Source organism: Micromys minutus (assembly GCF_963924665.1).
Source record: "Micromys minutus genome assembly, chromosome: 22".
NCBI classification, from domain to species: Eukaryota; Metazoa; Chordata; class Mammalia; order Rodentia; family Muridae; genus Micromys; species Micromys minutus.
Genome location: NC_137957.1, coordinates 41,107,456 through 41,131,128, shown reverse-complemented (window position 1 = coordinate 41,131,128; position 23,673 = coordinate 41,107,456). Strand labels below are relative to the sequence as shown.

The following is a 23,673-nucleotide window of genomic DNA, read 5'->3' as shown; positions in this document are numbered from 1 at the left end:
TTCAGAGCTTTCTGGGGTTATTATCCCATTATCAGTGACTGGATATTATGTCTGTTCTTTTGTGACTGGGTTATCTCACTCAGGATGATATTCTCTAGATGCATCCATTTTCTTAAGAATTTCATAAAGTCATTGTTTCTGATAGCTGAGTAGTACACTATTTTGTAAATGTACCACACTTTTTATATCCATTCATCTAATGAAGGACATCTATGTTTCTTCCAGCTTCTGGCTATTACAAATAGAGCTGCTATGAACATTGTGGTACATGTGTCTTTGTTGTATATTGGAGTGTCTCTGGGGTATATGCCCAGAAGTGGAATAACTGGGTCTTCAGGTAGTACTATGTCCAATTTTCTGAGGAATCGCCAGACTGATTTCCAGAGTGGTTGTACCAGTTTAAAACCCCACCAACAGTGGAGAAATGTTCCTCTTTCTCCACATCCTCACCAGCATCTGCTGTCATCTGAATTTTTGATCTTGGCCAATCTGACTGGTGTGAGGTGGAATCTCAGGGTTGTTTTGATTTGAATTTCCCTGATGGCTAATGATGTCGAACACTTCCTTAGATGATTCTCAGCCATTCAATATTCCTCAATTGAGAATTTTTGTTTAGCTCTGTACCCCATTTTTTAATAGGGTTATTTGATTCTCTGGTGTCTAGCTTCTTGAGTTCTTTGTATACCTTGGATATTAGGCCTCTATCTGATGTGGGGTTGGTAAAGATCTTTTCCCACTCTTTTGGCTGCCGTTTTGTTTTCTTGACAGTGTATTTGGCCTTACAGAAACTTTGCAATCTCATTAAGTCCCATTTCTCTATCCTTGGTCTTAGAGCACGAGCCACTGGTGTTCTGTTCAGGAAATTTTCTCCTGTGTCTATGTGGTCTAAGATTGTCCCTACTTTTTCTTCAAATAGTTTGAGTGTACCTGGTTTAATGTGGAGATCTTTTATCCACTTGCACATGAGCTTTGTACAACCTCTTTAGAGGTTTGAAGTTCTTGTCGTACAGGTCCTTCACTTGCTTAGTTAGAGTCACACCAAGGTATTTCATAGTTTTATTTTGATGATTGTGAAGGGTACCTTTTCCCTAATATCTTTCTCCACATGTTTGTCCTTTGAGTATAGGAAGGCTACTGATTTGTTTGAGTAAATTTTGTATCCAGCCACTTTGCTGAACTTGTTTATCAGGTGTTGGAGTTCTCTGGTGGAATTTTTGGGGTCACTCAAGTACACTATCATGTCATCGGCAAAGAGTGATATTTTAATCTCTTCCTTTCCAATTTGTATCCCCTTGATCTTCTTTTGCTGTCTAATTGCTCCAGCCAGGACTTCCAGTACTATGTTGAAAAGGTAGGGGGAGAGTGGGCAGCCTTGTCGAGTCCCTGATTTTAGTGGGATTGCTTCAAGTTTCCCACCATTAAGTTTGATGTTGGCTGTTGGTTTGCTGTATATTGCTTTTATTATGTTTAGGTATGGACCTTGGATTCCTGTTCTTTCCAAGACTTTTGACATGAAGGGGTGTTGAATTTTGTCGAATGCTTCCTCAGCATCTAGTGAGATGACCATGTGTTTTTTTTCTTTTGAGTTTGTTTATATGGTGGATTACATTGATGGATTTCCTTATATTAAACCATCCCTGCATCCCAGGGATGAAGCCTACTTTATCATGGTGAATGATCATTTTGATGTGTTCTTGGATTCGGTTTGCAAGGATTTTGTTGAGTATTTTTCCATCAATGTTCATAAGTGAGATTGGTCTGAAATTCTCTTTTTTTGTATCGTCTTTGTGTGGTTTAGGAACGAGTGTTATTGTAGCCTCAAAAAAATGAGTTAAGAAATGTTCCATCTGATTCTATTTTGTGGAATTATTTGGAGAGTATTGGTATTATGTTGTCAATAAATGTCTGATAAAATTCGGCACTGAACCCATCTAGACCTGGACTTTTTTGGTTGGGAGGCTTTTGATGACTGCTTCTATTTCTTTAGGTGTTATGGGGTTATTTACATGGTTTACCTGGTCCTGGTTTAACTTTAGTATCTTGTATCTATCTAGGAATTCATCCATTTCCTCCAGATTTTCCAGCTATGTTGAGTATAGGTTTTTGTAGTAGGATCTGATGATTTCTTGAATTTCCTCAGTTTCAGTTGTTATTTCTCCTCTTTCCTTTCTGATTTTGTTAATTTGTCTACTCTCCCTTTGCCCTCTAGTTAGTCTGGCTAAGGGTGGTTTATCAATCTTGTTAATTTTCTCAAAGCACCAGCTCTTGATTGTGTTGATTCTTTTGATGGTTCTTTTTGTTTCTATTTGGTCTATTTCTGCCCTAAGTTTGATTATTTCTTGCCGTCTACTCCTCTTGGGTGTATCTGTTTACTTTTGTTCTAGAGCTTTCAGCTGTGCTGTCAAGTTGCTGGTGTATGCTGTCTCAAGTTTCTTTTTGGAAGCACTCAGAGCTATGAGTTTTCCTCTCAGTACTGCTTTCATTGTATCCCATAGGTTTGGGTATGTTGTATTTTCGTTTCATTTAATTCTTTTGGTTTTCTTGCTTAGGAGTTTTCTTGTTTTTATTAGGATGTAGTTCCCCTCCTTGTATTGGGTTTTCCACCTATAATTTGTTGTAGTGCTGGGTTTGTGGTAAGATATTGTGTAAATTTAGTTTTGTCTTGGAATATCTTAGCCTCTTCATCTATGGTGATTGAGAGTTTTGCTGGGTATAGCAGCTTGGGCTGACACCTGTGCTCTCTTACGGTCTGCATGATGTCTCTCCAGGCTCTTCTAGCTTTCATAGTCTCTGTTGAGAAGTCGGGTGTGATTCTGATTGGTCTGCCTTTATATGGTACATGGCCTTTTTCCCTTACTGCTTTTAATATTTTTTCTTTGCTTTGGGCACTTGGTGTTTTGACTATTATGTGTTGGGAGGAATTTATTTTCTGGTCCAACCTATTTGGAGTTCTGTAGGCTTCTTTTATGCTCGTGGTCATCTCATTCTTAAGGGTTGGGAAGTTTTCCTCTAAGATTTTGTTGAAGATATTTACTGTGCCTCTTAGTTGATATTCTTCACCCTCTTCTATTCCTATTATCCTTAGGTTTGGTCTTCTCATTGTGTCCTGAATCTCCTAGACATTATGGGTTAGGAGCTTTTTGGTTTTTGCATCTTCTCTGACTCTTTTGTCTATGTTTTCAATGTTGTCTTCAGCCCTCGAGATTCTCTCTTCTATCTCTTGTAGTCTGTTGGAAATGCTTGCATCTGTGACTCTTGATTTCTTTTTTAGGTTTTCTACCTTTAGGGTTGTCTCTGTTAGTGTTTTCTTTATTGTGTCCATTTCTGTTTTAACCTCTTCTTCCATTCTTTCATCTCTTTGGTTCTGTTTTCCTCTAGTTCTTTGAGTTCTTTGAGTGTTTTTCTTGTTTCCTCTTTAAAAGCTTCTAATTATTTATGCTTTTCCTCCTGTTCTTGTTTAAGGATCTCTATTGTCATCTTGAGGTAGGATTTCAGGTCTGAATCTTCTTTTTCTGGAGTGTTTGGCATTCTGCTGTTTGTTGTGATGGGAGAGCTGGGTTCTGGTGTTGCTAGGTTGTCTTCGTTTCCCTCTTTCGCTTTCCTCTTGCCATCATGTTGTCGGTGATTCGTTCTCGCCTTTCCCTTGTACCTGGTCTGTGTCCCTGAATCTCTGCTGTTCCTGGTGGCGGATGGTCTGAGTGTCTGTTCTGTACCCAAAGGCCGCCGGCTGGGAACAGACAGCCCAATGCTGGGTTCCTGGTTCCCTGAACTAAGCAGGGAGGGTGCCCACTTTCCGTATGCTCAGCAGAGGTCTCTCTGCTTCCGGGTACTCGGAACGCCTTCTAACCAGGCCTGTGTCCCTGGATCTCTACTGTTCCTGGTGGTATATGGTCTGATTGTCTGTTCTGTACCCAAAGGCTGCCGGCTGGGAACAGACAGCCCAATGCCGGGTTCCTGGTTCCCTGTACCAAGTAGGCAGGGGGACACTCTTCCCGTGTGCTCGGCAGAGATCTCTCTGCTCCCTGGCTACTCGGAATGCCTTCTCACCAGGCCTGTGTTCCTGAATCTCCCTATTTTGCCATTTATATCTTAGTGTTTCTTTGATCTCTTCAAAAACAATAAAATCAATTTTTTTGTGTAGTTTGAGCATTATAATTAATGTTTTAACTTAAAAATAACATAGTTTGAGTTGTCAACACAATTTCAACACATCTAGGAAACTTAAATTTAGTTTCTTTTCACCCACTTATTTGTGTTAATTTTTTTGTGTTGATCACATATTTATTGTATGTTATAGTAGACATGTAAAGATAGATTGTAATTATTTCTTTATGAAGGTGCTTTGAACTTTGGAGGAGGGAGAAAAGTTATAAACAGAATACATTTTTACCATCTTTTATATGTACCATTATTTATCTTCATTCATGCTCTTTATTGTTTAATGTAGATTTGAGCTGCTGTACAATATAGTTCCTTTACAGAGTTAAAGTCTCTATTTGATGGCCATTAAATAGATGGAGAATTTGAATTAAGGTATGTTCAAATGCACTACCAAGTTAATCCAAAACAGACACAAAACAGAATTGTGTTATAAGGTTAACTGGAAATTGAAGTTAAGTAGTTGAAATTCCAGGCTAACATAGAATCTGGTTTGGAATGAAGGAGTGTGGAAGGTGCCTGAGTTAACAGAATAAGCATGGGTAGAAGGAACACCAGTAATGTGGTAATTGGAATGAGATCAGCTGCCTTAGGTTCTTATTATTGAATAATTGCCACCCAGTTTGGTAAAGCTGTTTGGGAAGGATGAGGAGGTGTGGCTTTGCTGGGGGATTCATGTCATCAGGTGTAGGCTTTGAAGGTCACAATTACTCATGCCATTCTTAGTCTCCCTCTATCTGCCTCATGGTTATAGATCAAGATGTGAGCTTTCAGCTGTTTATCTTCATAGATTCTGACCTTCTGAATTAAACAGTCTCTTTTACAAGTTGTTTTTGTAGTAGTGCTTTATCACAGCAATAGAAATGCGACTAAGGCAGAAGTTGGTACTTGGAATGAGGCATTGTTATGACTACTCTGTCCATGCTGTTATTTTGGAGGAATGAGGAATTTGGACTAGGTGGCAGCTACATGCCATGCATGAAGCTTAATGGATTATCTGAGTGGGACATTGGAAGACAATGCTGAGAGCAATATTGACTTTAGCATTCCAGATCTAGAGATTTCAATAGGGAGAGATATTAGCAACTGAGCTAGAAACCATTCTTGGGATATTTTGGTAAAGAATATTGCTGTTTTCTGTCGATGACCTAATAATCTGCTAATTGAAAAGCTTTGGGTTAATTTCCTTGGTGGAGGTTTCAAAGCAACTAATATTGACTCTGTTGCATGGCTATTATTAAACACTCTGTGCAGGTCTACAAAGGAAAAGAGCAAGTAGACAAAAGGGATATCAAATATACAGACTGAAGTAAAAAAGGCATCAGGAAATTTAATGTTGGAGCCAAGGCTTGCACTGAATGAGATGAGAAGACAGGGAAGAGGCATGTTCTGGGGTGGAATAAAGGGAGGGATGTTCTCTGGGACAGACTCCACCCAGCTGAGCTACTGTCAGATCTGCAAAAGCAATTCACTGGGGACTGGCTCAATCCCCAGAGGGCAGGAGAAACTTGAAAGTGTTTTCCATGGTGGTTCTAGCTTTAGAATGATAAAGGATACTATAGTGAGGGGATTGTGAAATCTCCCTCTACAGCTAAGAAAAGTCACCCACTGAGGACAGGCTTGTAGCAGAGGAGTTCCTGATGGAGACCCCAGGAGACTATCCTGTGAAGCTGTAAAAATGAAGCCTAGATTGTGCTAGAGACACTAAGACACTTGAAAGGCCAGAGCTGTGAGACAGCTGTCAAGAAGAGCTGCTAACGGGAGGAAGTGAAACCAGAGCAAGAGAGAGAACTGTGGCACAAACAGTGCAACCAGATGGGTGCAGCCATTTAAGCCCTTTGACATTTGACTTGGAGCTCTGGGGCTTGGAATTTCTTCTGCTGGATTTCTGCCTTGCTTCAGTCTAGTATTTCCTTGTAATATCTCCATTATGAAATGATGAAATTTATATTCTGCGGCATTATATGTTGGAAGTATCTAACTTTTTAAATAGTGGGTTACAATTAAGAGAGTGCCTTGAATCTCTAAAGAGACTTTCTACTTTTAAACTGTGTTGAGAATGTGGAAACTATGGAGGGTTTTAAAATTGGACTAAATACATTTTGCCTTACCATTTGGTTATGAGTCTAAGGTGACTGGAGAGTGGCTTGAATGAGAATGACTTTCATGGGTTCATATTTTTTAAAATTCTTAACTCCTAGTTGATGGAACTGGTTGGGAAGGATTGGGAAGTGTGTCCTTGATAGAGAAAGTGTGTCACTAGGGGTGAGCTTTGAGGGTTCAAATGATTCAAGTCCATTCCCAGTATCTCTCTCTTTACCTGCTGGTTGTGGATTAAAATGTGAGCACTCACCTGTTTCTTTATCCATCATTATGAACTCTACCTTTCTGAAACCATAAATCCAAATTAAATGCTTTCTTTTTTAAGTTGCCTTTATCACAGTATTTTATCACAGCGATAGGAAAGTAACTGAGATGGATAACATATGGGCAGTTCTTATTTTGACATCCTAAAGATTGCTTGATTTAACTAATAGTCTCTTACAGATACATGATCATAAGAATTCAGTGTGTTCAGTGTTGCTGGTGCTTATCAAAGCCAACATTTTCTTTTCCTTTTTCTTTTACTTTATAAAACTGAACACCCTGAAGTTGCTTCCTGAATCGCATTGGCTCTAAAGAATAAAAAGTGTTTTTCTAAAAGTCTGAGGATGTTACAAGATGTCTGTCATGTTCACTTTTTAAATAATATGTAGTTCTCTGCATGGGAAAGATGGGTAGCCAGCCTTAAACATTTATTAACAGACCAAATAAGAAGGTCCTGGGCTCAATAGCTGTCTGTACTTAGAACACAGTGCTTTCTGTCAGCATGTAGGTTCATCAATATTTTCCTTCAGGCCTTAAATGAAGAGAGAGGTAGAGGGAGGGAGGGAGGGAGGGAGGGAGAGAGAGAGAGAGAGAGAGAGAGAGAGAGAGAGAGAGAGAGAGAGAGAGAGAGAGAGAGAGAATTGCTATATTGTGTTAGTACTTCATAGGCAGTTGTCTTTGTTAGGGTCATGACAACTCTTACAAAGGAAAGAATTTAATTGGGGATGGCTTACAGTTTAGAAGTTTAGTTTACTGTCCTCTTAGTAGGAGACATGGTAGTACACAGGCAGACATGGTGCTGGAGAAGGAGCTGAGAGTTCTATATGCTGATCTGTAGCAGCAAAAGGAGACTGTGTGCCACACTAGGAATAGTTTGAGCAGAGGAGACTTCAAATCCCACCTGCACAGTGACTCACTTCCTCTCAAAAGGCCACACCTCCTCCAACAAGGCCACACCTAGTAGTGCCACTCCCTATGGGCCTGTGGGGGCCATCTTTATTCAATCCACCAAAGCCGTGGATGCTGATTTTTTCCGGCTTTAAGGTTATATCACAAAAAACACTTTCCATTTTGTCATATGGTGGGTGAGTTACATCTATTCCCCTTTATTTCCTAAACAGATCATCTGGGTTTCTTTTGAGGATTCCTACTGAGATGATCTCTATTTGGTTTTGCTTAGCATTGGGCATGGTTTCAATTGCATTTATTTGCTTCATTGAGATTATTCTCGGTATTTTACTATTTACAATTTCACCTGGGTATGCAAATTTCTTCACAACCAAACCAGAAAGAAAAGTCAAAGTTGCATATTTTTGAAACTGTTTCATTACCTTCTTCAGGTGGTGTTTAGATTTATAGACCATTTTCTTTTCCCCAAATGGAACATATACATCTGGCTTTCAAAAGGTTGAACAAAATAAAAGTGAATATTATCTTGTTTTTTATTCTTAACCCTTGAATGTATAATTATTACTTCGAGAGATACAGTGTGTACGCATGCTTTATTACAAATGATACTTGTGTTTGATTGTTTGAGATAGGACTTCACTAATAGCCCAGGTTAGACTATAAGTCACTGTCACCCTGCTATAGCCTCCTGAGTCCTGGGATTACTTCCCTATAATGTCATACTTAGTTTGCGACTTCTATTGTTATTGCATCTTAAAATGGATGAGTCATCATACTGACGTCATATGTGGACCACTTAGGCACCAGAACACCATACTGAGTATCTTATGGCGTATACCTTATTTTTCACCAACAGTTCTCATTCAGATGGCCTGGTATTTGTAAAACACAGATCTCTGGGGTTCACTGTTGGAGTTTTTGATTGAAAGACAACTTATAAAAATCCCAAGCTTTCATTACTTAGCGTGAGACCCTCTTGGATTTTATGTAGCTTGACATCTGTAGACCCCATTATACTTCATTGCCTTTCCATGTACATTATGTCCAGACAAAAACAAGTTCCAGTCCTTTAATAGAGACCATGATTCTCTGCACAATCTTAAAGGTGCATTTTTAATTTTTATTTTTAGGTTTAATTGTAGAAAAATATTTTTTTTTCCAGTAGGAACTGTGGGTCGCACAATATGTGGGTTTAAAACTTTTATATTTCATATATGTGTGACTTTGTGACAGGCAGAGATAATCCCCTCTTCTGATAATCTGAGTCATTAATTTCTTTCTGCAGATAAAATTTCATACACTAAAGATGATCAGTAAAGTATTTTACTATCCCTTTAAATTTTTTTTCATCAATACGACTGTGTTTCATGTTGTCTTCTGCATCAGTCTCTCCCCTATATTAATTTCCTGTAACTCCTGCAACCACCAGTTTAAACCACAGGCATTTGATCATATGGCAGTTCAAAGTAGGAAACTAAGGTGTTGACAGCAGTCACTGAATTAAAAGGACCACCCTCATTTTAAAAAGAATCTTTAACAAACTACATACACCCGCAGTGGTCCTCTTTCCAAATAAGGTTGTATTCAGAGCTACTGGGGCTTCTGACCCTTGCAGCCCTTGGCTGATGCAGTTGGATCCATATCATACTCAAAGTCCCATTCCCAGGAAGAACCCACCCTGGGTTTCTCAGGAGTTTGCTGGTGAGATTTCTACTTTGGTTTCAGATGTTTAGATTGGAACCTTCTATTCTAAGTGGTCAGTCAGAAAGGATATTTGCAATGGATCTATCTCCCTACATATTGAGAGCTGCTTCTAAAGGAGATTGCATCCTAATACTCATTTACAATCAGTGATAGATTTTGATTAGATTTAATTACAGTTTTTTAAAAGCGTTCCCTCTCCCTCGTCCTCTTCCTTCCTTCCTTCCTCTCTTTTTCTCTCTCTTTTATTCCTTTTTTCTGAGATTGGACATCTCAGGCTACCTGGAACTTGCTACCAGTATATAGCCCCAGGCTAGCCTGGTACTTGCTGTGTAGATCATGCTGGCCCTGAAGTCACTGGGACCCACCCACATCTGCCCTTCAAGGAGTTCTTTATTGTACCCAGCATGATTAGTTTTTCACATTTTTGGTAAGAGGATGCAGGCTCTTCTCTTTTTCCACCTTCTATTCCATTACCCACAAAAAAACAGTGATAATGAGAATATCATCTACGGAATGTACATAAATGGTTATGATCTAGAAATAGGGATGGACATTTTCTGATTTCATCCTATCCCAAGTGTGATGGTTTGAATAGGAATGGCTCCCATAGATTCATGTGTTTGAATGCTTGGCTATAGAGAGTGGTACTATTAGGAGTGTGGCCTTATTAGAGGAGGTGTGGCCTCGTTAGAGGAAGTGGGTCACTGTGGAGGCAGGTTTTATAGTCTTCTATGTTAAAGCTCTACTGAGTATGGAAGAGTCTCCTGCTAGCTGCCTATAGAACACAGTTTCTTTCTAGCTGCCTTTGTATCAAGATATAGAACTCTTGGCTCCCCAGTAACATGTCTGTCTGTGTGCTGCCATGCTTCCCACTATGATGATAATGGACTGAACCTCTGAACTGTAAGCCAGCCCCAGTGAAATGTTTTACTTTATAAGAGTTGCTGTGGTCATGATGTCTCTTCATGGCAATAAAACCCTAAGAGAACAGCTAATGGGGAAAAAAAAGATAAGTATAAATTTTAAAGTCCATATCAACTAATGGCTGGAAACAAACTAGGCTGGAAGATATTTTAGATCTTATGTTCAACAAAAATATATGGAGTGCCCATTTGAAGCCCCCTTGGCATTGTTTATAGGAATTTGGTTAGGAAGGGTGGCTTGAATTTACACATGTCGGATGATAGATACACACTTTCCTTCCACAGTGTCTTTAGTCATTTTCATGATCAGCTCTTATCACTTGCTCAATTTTCCTCTTACGTTGTTGATCTCTTTAATTTTAACTCTGTTCACAGATTAAAGATATGAGTCCTTTGTCATATTTGCCAGTCAAAGCTTTCTTTAATTTTTTTTCCAATACAATATTTTTACTGATCGTTGGGGAATTTCATATAATGCACCTAGATCATACTCATTCCCCATTCTTCCCAGGTCCTCCTTCCCCACTACCTACCTCCACCCCCCGAAAAAAAAAAGAAAAAAGAATACACCAACACTAATTTGTGTTGCCCATATACTGATTGGAGATTGGTCAGACTGCCAGTGGCCAGCCCCTTAAAGAGAACTGAGTCCTTTCTTACCTCTTCCCCTACCACTGGAAGCCATAAACCATGGAGAGCTATACTTAGCATCTTACCATAGTATTTAAAGACTCCCTTCAATGGCTTCCTAATAAATACATAAATTAATTCCTGCATCAATATAGATTTACCAGCCTTCCCCCCCTTCAGTTCTGGTTATTTGTCTTGTTCAATCTCTGAATCATAGGTCATTCTTTAAGGTTAATAATATAACAACAGATGTATCTATTAGGTAGGAAGACTTTAAGAATAGAGAACCTATTAAAGTAATGGGTTTTCAATCTTCCTAATGCTGAGACCCTTTAGTACAGTTCCTCATGTTGCAGATACTTACACCCAACCAATGGACAGAAGCTGTAGACTCCTGTGTTTGAATTAGAAAAAAAAAAAAAAAAAAAAAAAAACTTGAAAAGCTGAGGAGGAGGGCAACCCCATAGAAAGACCAACAGTCTCAACTACCCTGGACCTCTGAGATCTCTCAGACACTGAGCCATCAACCAGACAGCATATACCAGTTGATATGAGGCCCCCAACACAGATATAGCAGAGGTCTACCTAGTCTAGCCCCAGTGAGAGAAGATATACCTAACCCTCAAGAGACATGTGGCCTCAGGAAGTGGTGAGGTCTGATGGAGTGGGGGTGGGGACTAGGGACATCCTTGTGGAGATGGAGGAAGAATACAGGATGAGGAACAGTCAGAGGGCCAACAGGGAGGGTGATAATGACTGAACTGTTAAAAACAAGAATAAAGAATAAAAAAATTTAAAATGAAAATGAACACAGAAATAAATCTAGGATCTAGAACATAAAATAAAACCAAATGGAAAAAAAAAAGGTAGTTGCTTACCAAATTGAGAGTCTTATTTAGTTAGAATAGGTATAGTGGAGTCTTCAAGATCAGTGACCTCATTTCCCATCTCTATTGCTGTTACTAGGACTTGTTTTCAATGAGATGTTGACAGTTAACTTGTGTATGAAGGCCAAGATTTCTCACTGTAGGAAGAGGGATGTCAAAGGCTTAAAAAATCATCAGGGTGGGTGGGTGGAGGTGCACCCTCATAGAAACAGGGGACAGGGGATGTTATAGAGGGCCTATGGAGGGAAAAACCTGGAAAGGGGATAACGTTTGAAATGTAAATAAAAGATATTCAATAAAAAATTAATAAAAGAAAATCATCAGGGCCAGAATCTACTCAGAAATGTATAGTTGCCACTTTTCCATTTGGTGGTAAAGATCTGGTCATAGTCCATTTTAATTACAATACAATTACATGAATTCTAGGTTGGGGCCCCAATTGTGTGAGCACTACTTGGGAATCATTTGGGCAAATAAAGTAGGGTTTGTGTCACAGAACACAACATATTTCTCAAATGTGTATTGCTGTTCTCCCTGCAGTGATCCGAAGGTATGGTTGTCCTGGAATGAATTTGTCTCAGACTTAATTAAAGAAAAATTGATTAAGTGTTTATGTGCCTTTTCAAAAAGATGGCCTTGTCCTCGTGTCAGTGGAAGAAGCAGGCGAGAGAACACAAATAAAGAATTACTTTATGGCCTCATTCTCCTCAGCATGCATTTACTGTCCTGCTGTCCACGTGAGATTTTGCTGAATGCCAGACAAACGCTTTAAGTATTGAGGGTATTATCATAATAACTGGATTATACTTCAACTCATTAAATCTTGGTTATTTGTGCAGCTCTTGTTATATGAATATAATTTCTATGAGGAACCCTCGCTTACTCAAAGAAGTCACTGAGTATGGGGAATCTAAGATGCTAGTTTTCACACATACTGAGTCATGGCATTAATTCTTCTCTCATAAAGTTATATCAAAATCAAGAGCACTAATTGAGACATGACTAAGCCTCAGTTCCCTCATATGAGTGTTTGGAAGTAAAATAAATATGAGAAAATCAGCCTTATAGCCAAGAGGCTAGTTTGGAAGTTGCTCTGTCAGTTAAAGTGGGACACACTGGATATCTGGAGAGAAATAAGCGTGGTTGAGACAACACTCGCTGAGAGATAAGTACAGTTCTTGATTGACTGGGAATCACACTGAGGAAACATTAGGTGACCTGACATATGAAAGTATAATTTCTTGGTAGTGGGCACAGCACAGGGAATTATTTAATAACTCAGAACATTTTTGTACATTAAAATAAACATGAGGATAATAATGAATAATTTGACAAAGATGAATATAAGGAGAGATTTATCCATTCATGTACAAAATGGATCTTAAGGCTCTGGTAATCAGACTATATGAACCGACCAACATATGGAGCGAATGAGAAAATTTCAGAAACAGATTTGACTTTTTGTAAGCATATGGTAGGTACCTTTTGTTGTGGAAATCCTATTTCCAAAGAGTGGAACATATAAACAAGTTGTATACATAAAAAGAGGGTTTTTTTTTTTTAAAAAAAGGAAAACATTAAACTCCAATATGATAGAACTGACTAAATTATGACAAAATGTCTACTAGAATCTAACCTTACTTATCAATTGAACATGTGCAGGTGTGTTAAAAATAGAATGGGGTGAAATCTTGATAAACCCATAACAAGTTAAGAATATTCTAAACTAAAAGTACATTTACTTCACCTAATATATGGTAATATAACACTTAGTTACCCTTTTGATCACACGATTCACTGAGACCTGTGATATGCTACCACTGAGGAGTATTACAGGGAACTGACTGTTAAATCACCTGTCATTAGGCTAATCTAAGATGAAACTCAAAATTTGGAATAGAGTTTTTATGAATATATGTTTGTCTTGTATATCATAGATTCAGAAAGTTTTGTCAGACATCAAAATTGAGGACCAAATATATTTACCATTGAAAAAAGTTCATAATATATTTTTGGAAGTAAATAACAGATTATAAAATTTACATATAATTTATGTTAATGCATGAGTTATAGAAAGTTAAATGTAACAGTACATTCCTATTGTCACAGCACTCTGGAGGCTGAGGCAGGGGATTGAATAGTTTTAGCCAAACTGAACTACATAGTCAGACACTGTTGCAAAATACTTAAAGGAAAACCAATTATAGATACAGAGATACCCAAAACACAAAATAGGAAAGGGACAGTCTTGATAAATTGCCATGGAAAACCTTACTCATAGAAGTATTACTTTTGATTTTCATTTCAGACACTCTGTAAAAATTAACCTAAAATATATTTAAAATATAAGTCCAAAACTGTAAAAGTACTAGAAAAAAACAGAGTTAAAATCTTCATGATATTGGTCTGGGAAAATATATTTTTTTACTTCATACAAAAATAATCAACTAAATCAAAGTAGACAAAGGAATTACCTTGGACAAATGGCTTCTGCTTAGCAAAAGAAAGAGCAGAACGAAAAGACAATGTATAAAGCAGGATAAAGTATTTGTACACCACACATCATTTAAAGGGTTTATATCCCCATATGGGGCACTCAAATAACTCCATAGCTGGAAACAATTAACTCTTCAAAATGGTCTAAGGATCTGGAGAGCAGTCCTTAAAGAAACTATGTAGGATGATCAATAGGTGTAAATAAGGGCTCTACCTAATACGCAGAGAAATGCAAATCAAAGTTACAATGAATGAGATGTGGCTGGTAGAATAGCCAATATCAAAAAGATAAAGATTCACTAGTATGAGGAAAATGTGGAGAATATGAAACCCATGAACACCACTGTGATATCAGTTGATGCAGCCATTATAGTAAATGGAATAGAGTTTCTCAAAACAAAAAAAAAAAAAAAAAAAAAAAGATTGAAAATATTGAGAATGATCCATCCCATTCCCAGGAATCTGCCCATAGGATATAGAATCGGTGTGCTGAGATGTTATACTGACTCCCATGAATATTGTAGTCTTATTCACAGAAGTCAAGATTTGGAATCAGCCTGTGCATGAAGAAATGGAGAATATCAATTAGTCCCTCTTAGGAGTTAAGCTTCAAAGTCATTTTGAAAAATTTAAAAACCCTAATAATTCTTCATAAACAGTGACACTGAAATGTTGCCAAGTCCATGAATTGTTCTGAAAATGTTAATGCAGTGTTTTACCTGGAGACACTTATAAATGTTTTATTTTGGATAGTATAATGTCATTACATCATTTCCACTTCCCTGTCCTTTCTCCAAACCTTCCCAGGTATATTCTACTTGTTCTCTTTCAAATTCATGGCCTGTCATTAATTATAGTTACATACATATATCTATATACATATATAACCCTGCTCAGTCTGCATAATGACACTTGTATGTTTTCAGTGCTGAAAATCTTTCTTTCCTTCCTTCTTTTCTTCCTCCTCTTCCTTATTCCTCTTCTTTTTCCTTTTCCTTCTCTTTTTCCTCTTCTTCCTCCTCCTCTTTCTCGCCCTCCTCTTTCTCATTCTCCTCATTTTCTTCCTCCTCCTCTTCTTTCTCCCCCTGTTCCTCCTCCTTCTCATTATCTCCCGTAGATATTTCAACATCTGTTGTCTGCTGTTTTGTTGATTTGCCATTTTAGCTGAGATAAGATTCGAGAGTCTTTGATTAGACTCTATCCAATTTTACTGTTGTAACCACAATATCTCTTCTCCTTCCTACTTCCATTTCTTTTTATCTTTTATTTTACTTTCTTTCACTGTGCTACACAGGATGCTGGCCTCATTTTAAGTAAAATATCATTGCCACAGCCTCATGTATGTCTGGGATGGCATATGTGTGCCATAGTTTTCAGTTTTGACGGGCAATGAAGTAAGCAAGAGCAAACTGACGACATGGTAAAATAATTTATGCAACAGTAGAGCTCTCTGCTTAAAGGACGCAGATGTGCAGGCGTCATTCAGCCTCTCTTGTGTGGCAGGATCACAGCCAGATTCTGGAGACAGGGTGGAACACAAGGCAAAGGGCGTGGAGCACAGCCAAGTTCCCTGGTATAATGCCATGCGTGTGCTTCGTCCACAGTCTCCTCCGCAGATAAATGGAGAGGCTCCTCTTGCTTCCTAGTCATGTTTGGTGGCTTATTATTTTGTCAGTGCATGTTTATTTTATAAGAAAATTAATACTATTAATTTATAAAACTTACTTTGGGTATGGACCCAAATTTTCTCTCCTTGTCTTATAAACATTAGATTTCTTTCTGTATTTTTTTTAAAGATCTATGCCCTTTTGTCTACTTTGTGAGACTGCTCTTGAGGGAGAGCCTTTCAGATATGTTGAGAATGCCACTGTGTGTCTGTGCAGCTTCTCTGGCTAGAGTGCTGTGTCGCCTTTCAATATTGTCCCCTCTGACATGGGTTTTAAAGCACATGCCCTCCCGATTGCTTCCTCTGGAGGCTTTCTACATTGTCACCCTTTGTTGTTAAAAATAAATTACTCCCAATTTTCTGCTTTCAATAGAGTAGAGTGAACATAATTGACTCTTTGATGTGTGAGGGTCTTCTGTAGTCTGAAAGCAATTACCCCGACCTTGAATTGCACTCACTGTAAATATCATTATACACACAGGAGGCGCTCACGTGGAATCTCAACCCTAGAGTACATCCTGGAAGATTGTTTGAAAATGAGTTTACATTCTTATTATTTGTTTCTCAGTTGTAAAGTGTACCTTATAAGATAACAAACAGAAAAAAGTGTGATTCGTTCTGAAATCCATCGTGTGGGTTATTTGTCTTCTGTAGAAGACTCTGACCTCCCCAACAGCAAGGATGTCTTACTAATGCAAAACAACATCGCCAGGGCTTATCCTCTGTGCTAAACACAGTAACACACACACACACACACACACACACACACACACACACACACTCACTCAAACACAAACACACACACACAGGCATTCACTCAAACACACACATATTCAAAAACACATTCACACACACTCAAACACACATTCACACACTCAAATGCACTCACACACTCAAACTCACATGCTCAAATATACTCCCACATTCTCACACTAATATACTCAAACATGCACACATATACATTCACATACACTCAAACACACACTCAAACATACTCACACACACACACTCAAACACACACACACACACACTCAAACACATACTCACACACACTCAATCACACACATACATACACACTCAAACACACACACACTCAAACACACACACATTCAAACTCACATATTCAAACACACACACACTCAAACTCACATACTCAAACACACTCATACACACACTCAAACTCACACATTCAAACACACTCTCACACACTTAAACACACACACTCAAACACACTCTCACACACTTAAACACACACACTCAAACATTCTCATACTCTCATATATGCAGAAACACACAGGAAAGTCCAATAATTATTGGTAACTAGTTAATACGTCATTCATAAGAAATTAAGATGTTATACAATTAATTGAACTTCAGTTTTTACAGCATGTTGAAGGATTTAGTAACATAAAATTTGGGTCTAAATGGTATCCTAACCTTAAAAAGTGTTAGCCATAGTATATTAGTTGTCTATTAACTATAATATTTACTTACAAAGCCTTAAGAAACTCGTCCTGGGTCTATTCAAACAACCCAATGATACCTATTGACAATCTTATCTTAATGTTGCAACTTTACCAATCTTGAGTTTGCACTGTAGTAAAAACAAACAAACAAACAAAAATTCTCTTCCCTTAGAGAGGAGTCTAAGGGTAGCCTCCTCACAAACTTCTCGAGGAAAACATGCTTTCAGAAGCCTCCCAAAGGATTCTGCTTGTGTCTAACTGGCCCAGGCTGGGAAGCAAATGATACAAATGCTTGAAAACTATCACTGGTCACAATGGGGTTTCAAGGTCATAGGACCTCTTCAAGTAGACAGAACATCTGTTCTCAGACGATTTGATGCTGATGGACCCAGTGATCTTTTCTGATTTTTATAAATCAGGCAAGGCTGCGGTTTTACTAAGAAGCTTTTCCTTCCCTCTCCTTTCCAGGAGTCTTATCCAAAGAAGAGGAATTACCCCATGGAAATCATACCATCTGGTTCTCTGGACACATTTCCTTCTGAAAATGAGAACTTCCTTTGTGAACCCGTGGACACAGCTGTTACAAAGAAACCCTGCTCCTTAGAAATCGCAAGGGCACCTTCTCCGAGAACTGGTAATATTTCCTGCTTACAATTGGCCAATTCAATTTGCATACTCACAAAAGTGAAAATACATTGTTAATCCTTTATTTAATACTATATTATCAAAATGAAAGTGCCTCAGGATACCTCCAATGATCAATTTTTCATTTCAAGTGAATACAGGTAAGCCATGGGGTTCAATGTGAAACCTCTTAATGATTAAGGCCTTGTCATGGAGATGACCCTGCCTTGTTAAAGTTAGTTGGATGCATTTTAAGTGTTAGGAACCTTGATCAGATGTACTACTTTGGGTCCTTGGTAGCAGAAGTCTTCATATAAACCTTATAGCATCCTGTTTGTTTCTAACTTATCAAATTATATTTCACTGCTAAGTTTATTCCTTTATAGCATGCTTGTATCTGTACTATTCTCTTTACTTTTTGTCTGATTTTGTTGTTGGTTGTTTATTTTTGTTGTTGTTTGTTTTGTTTTATTTTGCAGGGGATTGGTTTTGAGACAGCATCTCACTGTGTAGCTCTAGCTGTCCTAGTCTTTAACTATGTAAAAGAGGATGGCCTTGAACTCATAGAGATCTGCTTTGTTTCCAACTCTCAAGTGCTGGGATTAAAGGCATAAACAATGCCTGGGCTTTGATTTTTATTTTTCTTTTTTTAATTCATGTTACAAACTAGTGGGAAAAGCAAGACAAATATTGTCTCATTTCACTGCCAAAGAAAATGAATGGGAATCTTATTTACAATAAATAAATGGGCCGATGACTGAACATGTGCTTTTGCCTGACCATTGCTAATATCCCATGTGTTTCTACAAAAGTCAATGGGGAAGAAAGATTCAAGTTGTTACTCAGTGTATCAACAGGACCTTTGGTAAAGTTCAGAAGAGTGGCTCTTTGAAATAGGAGAAAGTTGAAAATCTAGCAGCATTTTGAGTTATAGAAGTGACCTTGTAAACCTCAGTGAAAAAAATGGTAAAACCATGAGACTCTGGAGATAAAATTGGGAATGGAAAATACAGGTTACATGGACAATATTAAAGAGTTTTGAAGGCAGCACAGGAACAAATCGGGGAAGAGAAGGAAGTGGTAATTCATTTTAGGAAAATTAAGGCTTGGTCTAGTTTGATGGTAGGATTTTCTGGTGGAGGGAGGTACATCAATAAAAACATCCGAAGAAAGAAAAAAAAAATGGGTAGATGTGTGTTAGCCATCCATAGCCTAGGTAAGTGTAGACATTCCTTGCCCAGAGATGGAAAAATGTAAGTGTGGTTGTTATAGAGAAATTCTGCTACATTTTGAGATGTGTTCATTTCTGCAGAAGCTGGCACATTATGGTGGGGGTTAGTTCAACAGTAGAGTGCTTGTCTAGTATGTGCAAGGCTTGTGGTTCAGGTTTCAGTATTTGGGTTGGGTTGGGGAAGCAAGGGTTGAAAGAAAGAATTAGAGAGGGGTTGAAGTAAAACCCAAAAAAAAGCCATTTAAAAAGTTGGCTAGAAACTTTAAGAGTTGAACAAATAGACTTTGGGGAGCGCTGAGTTGAGGGTACCATATGAATCACAAGCATGCGGAAGGCAGACTTTTTTTGGATAAGATGAAAATATAGTAATAAGAATAGTTAAAATTATGAAGTACTTATTACATGTTCTAAGTGTTTTATGTGCATCACCTCATATAACTCTTAGGATTCTCTGAGATATTAATATTATCCATCACTTTAAATGACGAAACGGATGCCCTGACCCATTAGGTAGCATCACAGGATTATGTTAATGGGGTCAGGTCTGGGGCTTGAATTTAGGTGATGGAATTTGTATTGCTTATCCTGTGCTATATAGACTACATTATGTCAGGGGACCAGGCAAGTTAGGAATGGGAAACAAAGAACTAGGCGTTTAGGAATGTGGGGATCAGACAGGAGTTCTCCTGTGACGGTAAGACTCAGAAAAATGTAAGGATAGCTGAAGATCAGATGAGCACAGGCTGTAGACACAGACAGGATAAATGGGTGATTTGCATACTATCGTAGAGAATAAAACCAGTGCTCGAAGCATTCACAGAAATGGGTGAGAATAAGAAAGGTAACAAAGAACTTGGTGGGCTTGAGAAATGGTTCATTGAGGCAGGAAAATATTGTAAAAATGTGCAAAACTGTAAGGGAGTTTTGACTAGGGCGTAGGCACAGGAGTGCAAGTGTGAAAGGGTGGTTTCTCCTCAGTCATCTATGTTTCCTTGATATGCCAGAAGTATTCTGAAGGCTAAGGATCTTGGGATAAAGAAGATTTGTGCCAAGGTACAAAGGCTAATTAGGCTCCAATCAACTCTCTGCTGCAAACAAGGAATGCTGTGTAAAATATAAGGAAGAGAAATGTCTTAACAGTACCAAAAAGCTCATGAGAAATTCAAATGGTTGGATCACCCCTGACGTTGGAACCCCTTTTATCAATACATTAGAGAAGCAGGTAGATCGAAGCATTGAAGTGTATGGTAAGCCTGTACAGTAGCAAAGCCACATTTGTCCTAAGTGACCTGCTGTGGGGACGTGGTGCTTGGAGAGATGAATTTAGATGTAGAAAGAGCTCCATGTCTTCCTGGCATGAGGAATCTACTATGAACACCATCATTCATAGACTGGAATTTTAAGGTTTATCCTGAATAGTAATCACAAATAATGCTGTTTTGAGCCCTCCATCCCAATTCACGGTCTTGATTTGTTGTGAGAAAAATAATGCAGAAGATGCCTGAGAAACTCATAGTGTAAACTAGTCCTTATACAGACTAACACTTCTCATGGAGAAGTTCTAAATCTGAATTTAGGTTAAAGCAATAGCATTGGGAATGACTCAGAAACAATCATAGCCCCTCCAGGAAGGAAAGTAGGATACCGTTTCTTCCTTAGGTACTCAAATAATTCCATCAAATATTTCCCTATTAAAATTGGCAGTTTAAAGCAATTAAAACTGAAGAGAAAGGATCCTCAAACACAAACCAGCAGAACGAAGGAAAATATACATAACTGAAAAACACTTCACATATGGTAATTATCAGACGTGAAGTATGAAATGATCACCCAAAGTTGAAGAGATCATGCTGAAGTAATTTTAGGCAAAGAGAAACTTTGGAAAAATAAACACTACAATATATTTGGGAAGAAAGAGTAAGCTTCTAGAACTGGAATGGTACATACATGAATTCAGATATCATATCAGTGTATGGATGGTCTACAAGAGTCCAGTTGAAGGAAGTGTTAAAGAATAGGAAATGGGCCAAGATGAAAATTCTCAGATCACTGTGCAGAAAGGAGAATGATAAAATAGAAGCATATATGTCGTGGCGTATACTGACCACGAATTTCTTACATCTATGATCAAAGTTTTAGAGTTCTGAAAGTAATAGATTTGAGGAGACAGTGTCCCAAATAGCCCTGCCCTAAGATCTCTATGAAGGTTGATAGATGAATGGTAAAGTTTGTCAGAATGTATTATATGTAGGGATATAATAAATCATAGAGCCCTTTGAAGATGATAGGAAAGAGCATTTAACCTCTCCTGGAAGCAGAAAGTATAATTTATGAAGAGAGGATGCATGTGCAGTCTCTCCATTGCATTTTAAAGCCTCTAAGCTTGTACTGATAACAGCAATTTTTGGTCTTGTGGATCTGTGAGTCTGTCGGGGTTCGTTTTACAAGGATCATCTTTCTACCACATTGTCTCAGCCAGGACTGCTCACTTGGAGTATTTGGAAAACCATCTTTACTCCCCCCTCCCCTTTTCCATGCTGGGAATTGAACCCAGGGCACTACATGTGCTAGGCACTCTAACGCTCAGCTATATCACTGATGCCAAGTCTAGTTAGAAGATGGAGCCTAGCTGGGTAACCAGTAGGTTGTAATGGCCATGAGTTGTGAGCTTAGCCGAGACTATGATGTGGGGATCGTTTACCTTCTGTGAATGGCATGTGTTTCCTTTGAAGCACTCGATTCGGGAAGTCACCGTGTCTCCCCACCACCAGTAGAAATGGTAGGGCTTCTGTTCTGTTACCATTCTGTGCTCTGCAAATCTGGGATGGCAGCATGTCCAGGTTTCTGGTGAGGGCTCTCTGGCTGGCTTGTGGAAAGCTGACATTTCACTTTGCTTATGCCTGTTCTTCATGCATGTACTGAGTTGATAACGTTGTTGAAGATGGCCAAGAATGTACAGTGTATAATTCCCTTGCCTCTGCCTCCTGATTATTAGGGTCATAGGCTTGAGCTAGCACTCTAGGCCTAAAGTACACTCTTGCATGTCTGGTCACAGTAAGTGACCATATTTAAGGCAAAGATTTCACAGAGACCAGGACCCTTCTTCACAGCTTGCAGTCACGACTTCTCTCTCTGAAGCCCTCACCAATGGCTTTAGCAAAGCTCCTTGAGTCCCCACATCTCCCTTCTTGAGCTTTTAGGTATTCATGGTTATTTAATTTCCAGTTCCGCAGATTCTGCCTGCTGATATGTCACAATGTTAAAGCCACATGCTTTAAGTTTTTCTACTACAACACCCAACTTGCAACTGTCAAAGTCTCTTCTGGTTATTGATTGCCACATAACACACAAACCTTAATATTTAGTTGAAATAGCAACAGTGATATACAATCATTTATTTTATTTGTAAATCTTCAGATCTGGGATGGATCTGCAGGAGTTTCTTGCTTACAGTTCCAACTAATTATGCTAAGGCATGTTGACTAAATACTGTAGTAGAATCTGTGTGTAAGATATCAAAGGCCAGGTTTGCTGGCTCAAACTTTTTACCCAGGAGGCAGAGGCAGGTGGATTACTGTGAATTCTAGACTGATTTTAAACACATCAACAAATGAATATGTTACCTTTCATATCTGCTGTGGCCTACTTTGATTGCTCATAGTATAGGTTGAGTTTCCAAGAACAAATACCCCAAGAAAATGTGACAGAGGCTGTACTTCTTCTTAAGGCTTGGCTCTGAATGATGACTATAGTCATTCTCCTATAGTCAAGAGCCTTCCTGCATTAAGGCAGAGGAAATTTGCTTTCTCTGACCACTGGTAAGGGAATGCTAACTACATCACAGCATAAAAAGTTATTCATCCAGCTGCTTTTGAAAAGCACAGATTCATACAACTGAGTTGCTGTTATTTTGTAAAGGTACCTTTTATTTGCCAGATGTAATTGATGTCTCAGAGGCTGACTGCTGAATAAGCTCACTCTGTCTAGCTCTTTCTGAACTCTAGCTGGCTTGTTTAACTCAGCAATTCTGGCTCAAACTCCTTTCCAAGCTGACTGATTCTATCTGGCTTCCCTCAGCTTCTCACTGAGTTGCTCTTCTTGGCCGCAAACTAACTCTGACAAACTGTTCTAATCTTCTGGCTCCTTATTCTCTGGCTTCAGCTGTCTCTGTTTCTCTGCACTGAACTTCATGAAGTCACAAACCAACTCAGCTTCACTGCACTCGCTACACTGACTCACAACTGACTGTCTCTCCCTGTGCTTAGCAGCTTAAATAGCTTCTCTTTCCTGTGCTGTTCTCATAAGAGTTAGATGTATCCTATTTCTGACTTATTCTGTCAGATCTTTCTCTGATTCGTCACTTTGTCCGCCCTTCAATTAGATGTCACATTCAAACACGGTTGCTTTCTTCTACAAACAAACTTTACTTTAAGGTGCATACTAAGTGTGTATCTATATCCATCCAAACGTATTCAAGGTGTGTGGCAGATCACACAGACATATGTCTTTGGATGTGATCTCTTGCCAGAGCAGCCATTTTGCTGGATTAAAATTCCTCTACAGTTTTGTTTTCTAAATGGAGCATGAGTCAATCTTCATGGATATATGATTT

The 23,673-nt window shown here is 38.6% G+C and overlaps 1 protein-coding gene across 3 annotated transcripts in view; it reads left to right on the top strand.

Annotated features, from left to right (window-relative positions):
* ANKS1B (ankyrin repeat and sterile alpha motif domain containing 1B) overlaps positions 1-23,673 on the top strand; it is a gene marked incomplete at both ends in the record, with an annotated part of 1,047,539 nt that overhangs the window by 355,716 nt on the left and 668,150 nt on the right. For all 3 annotated transcript variants that reach the window (XM_080935870.1, XM_080935862.1, XM_080935871.1), the window contains one exon: positions 17,675-17,840. In XM_080935870.1, coding sequence (XP_080791996.1) covers positions 17,675-17,840 — 166 coding nt within the window. The remainder of the gene's footprint in view (positions 1-17,674; positions 17,841-23,673) is intronic.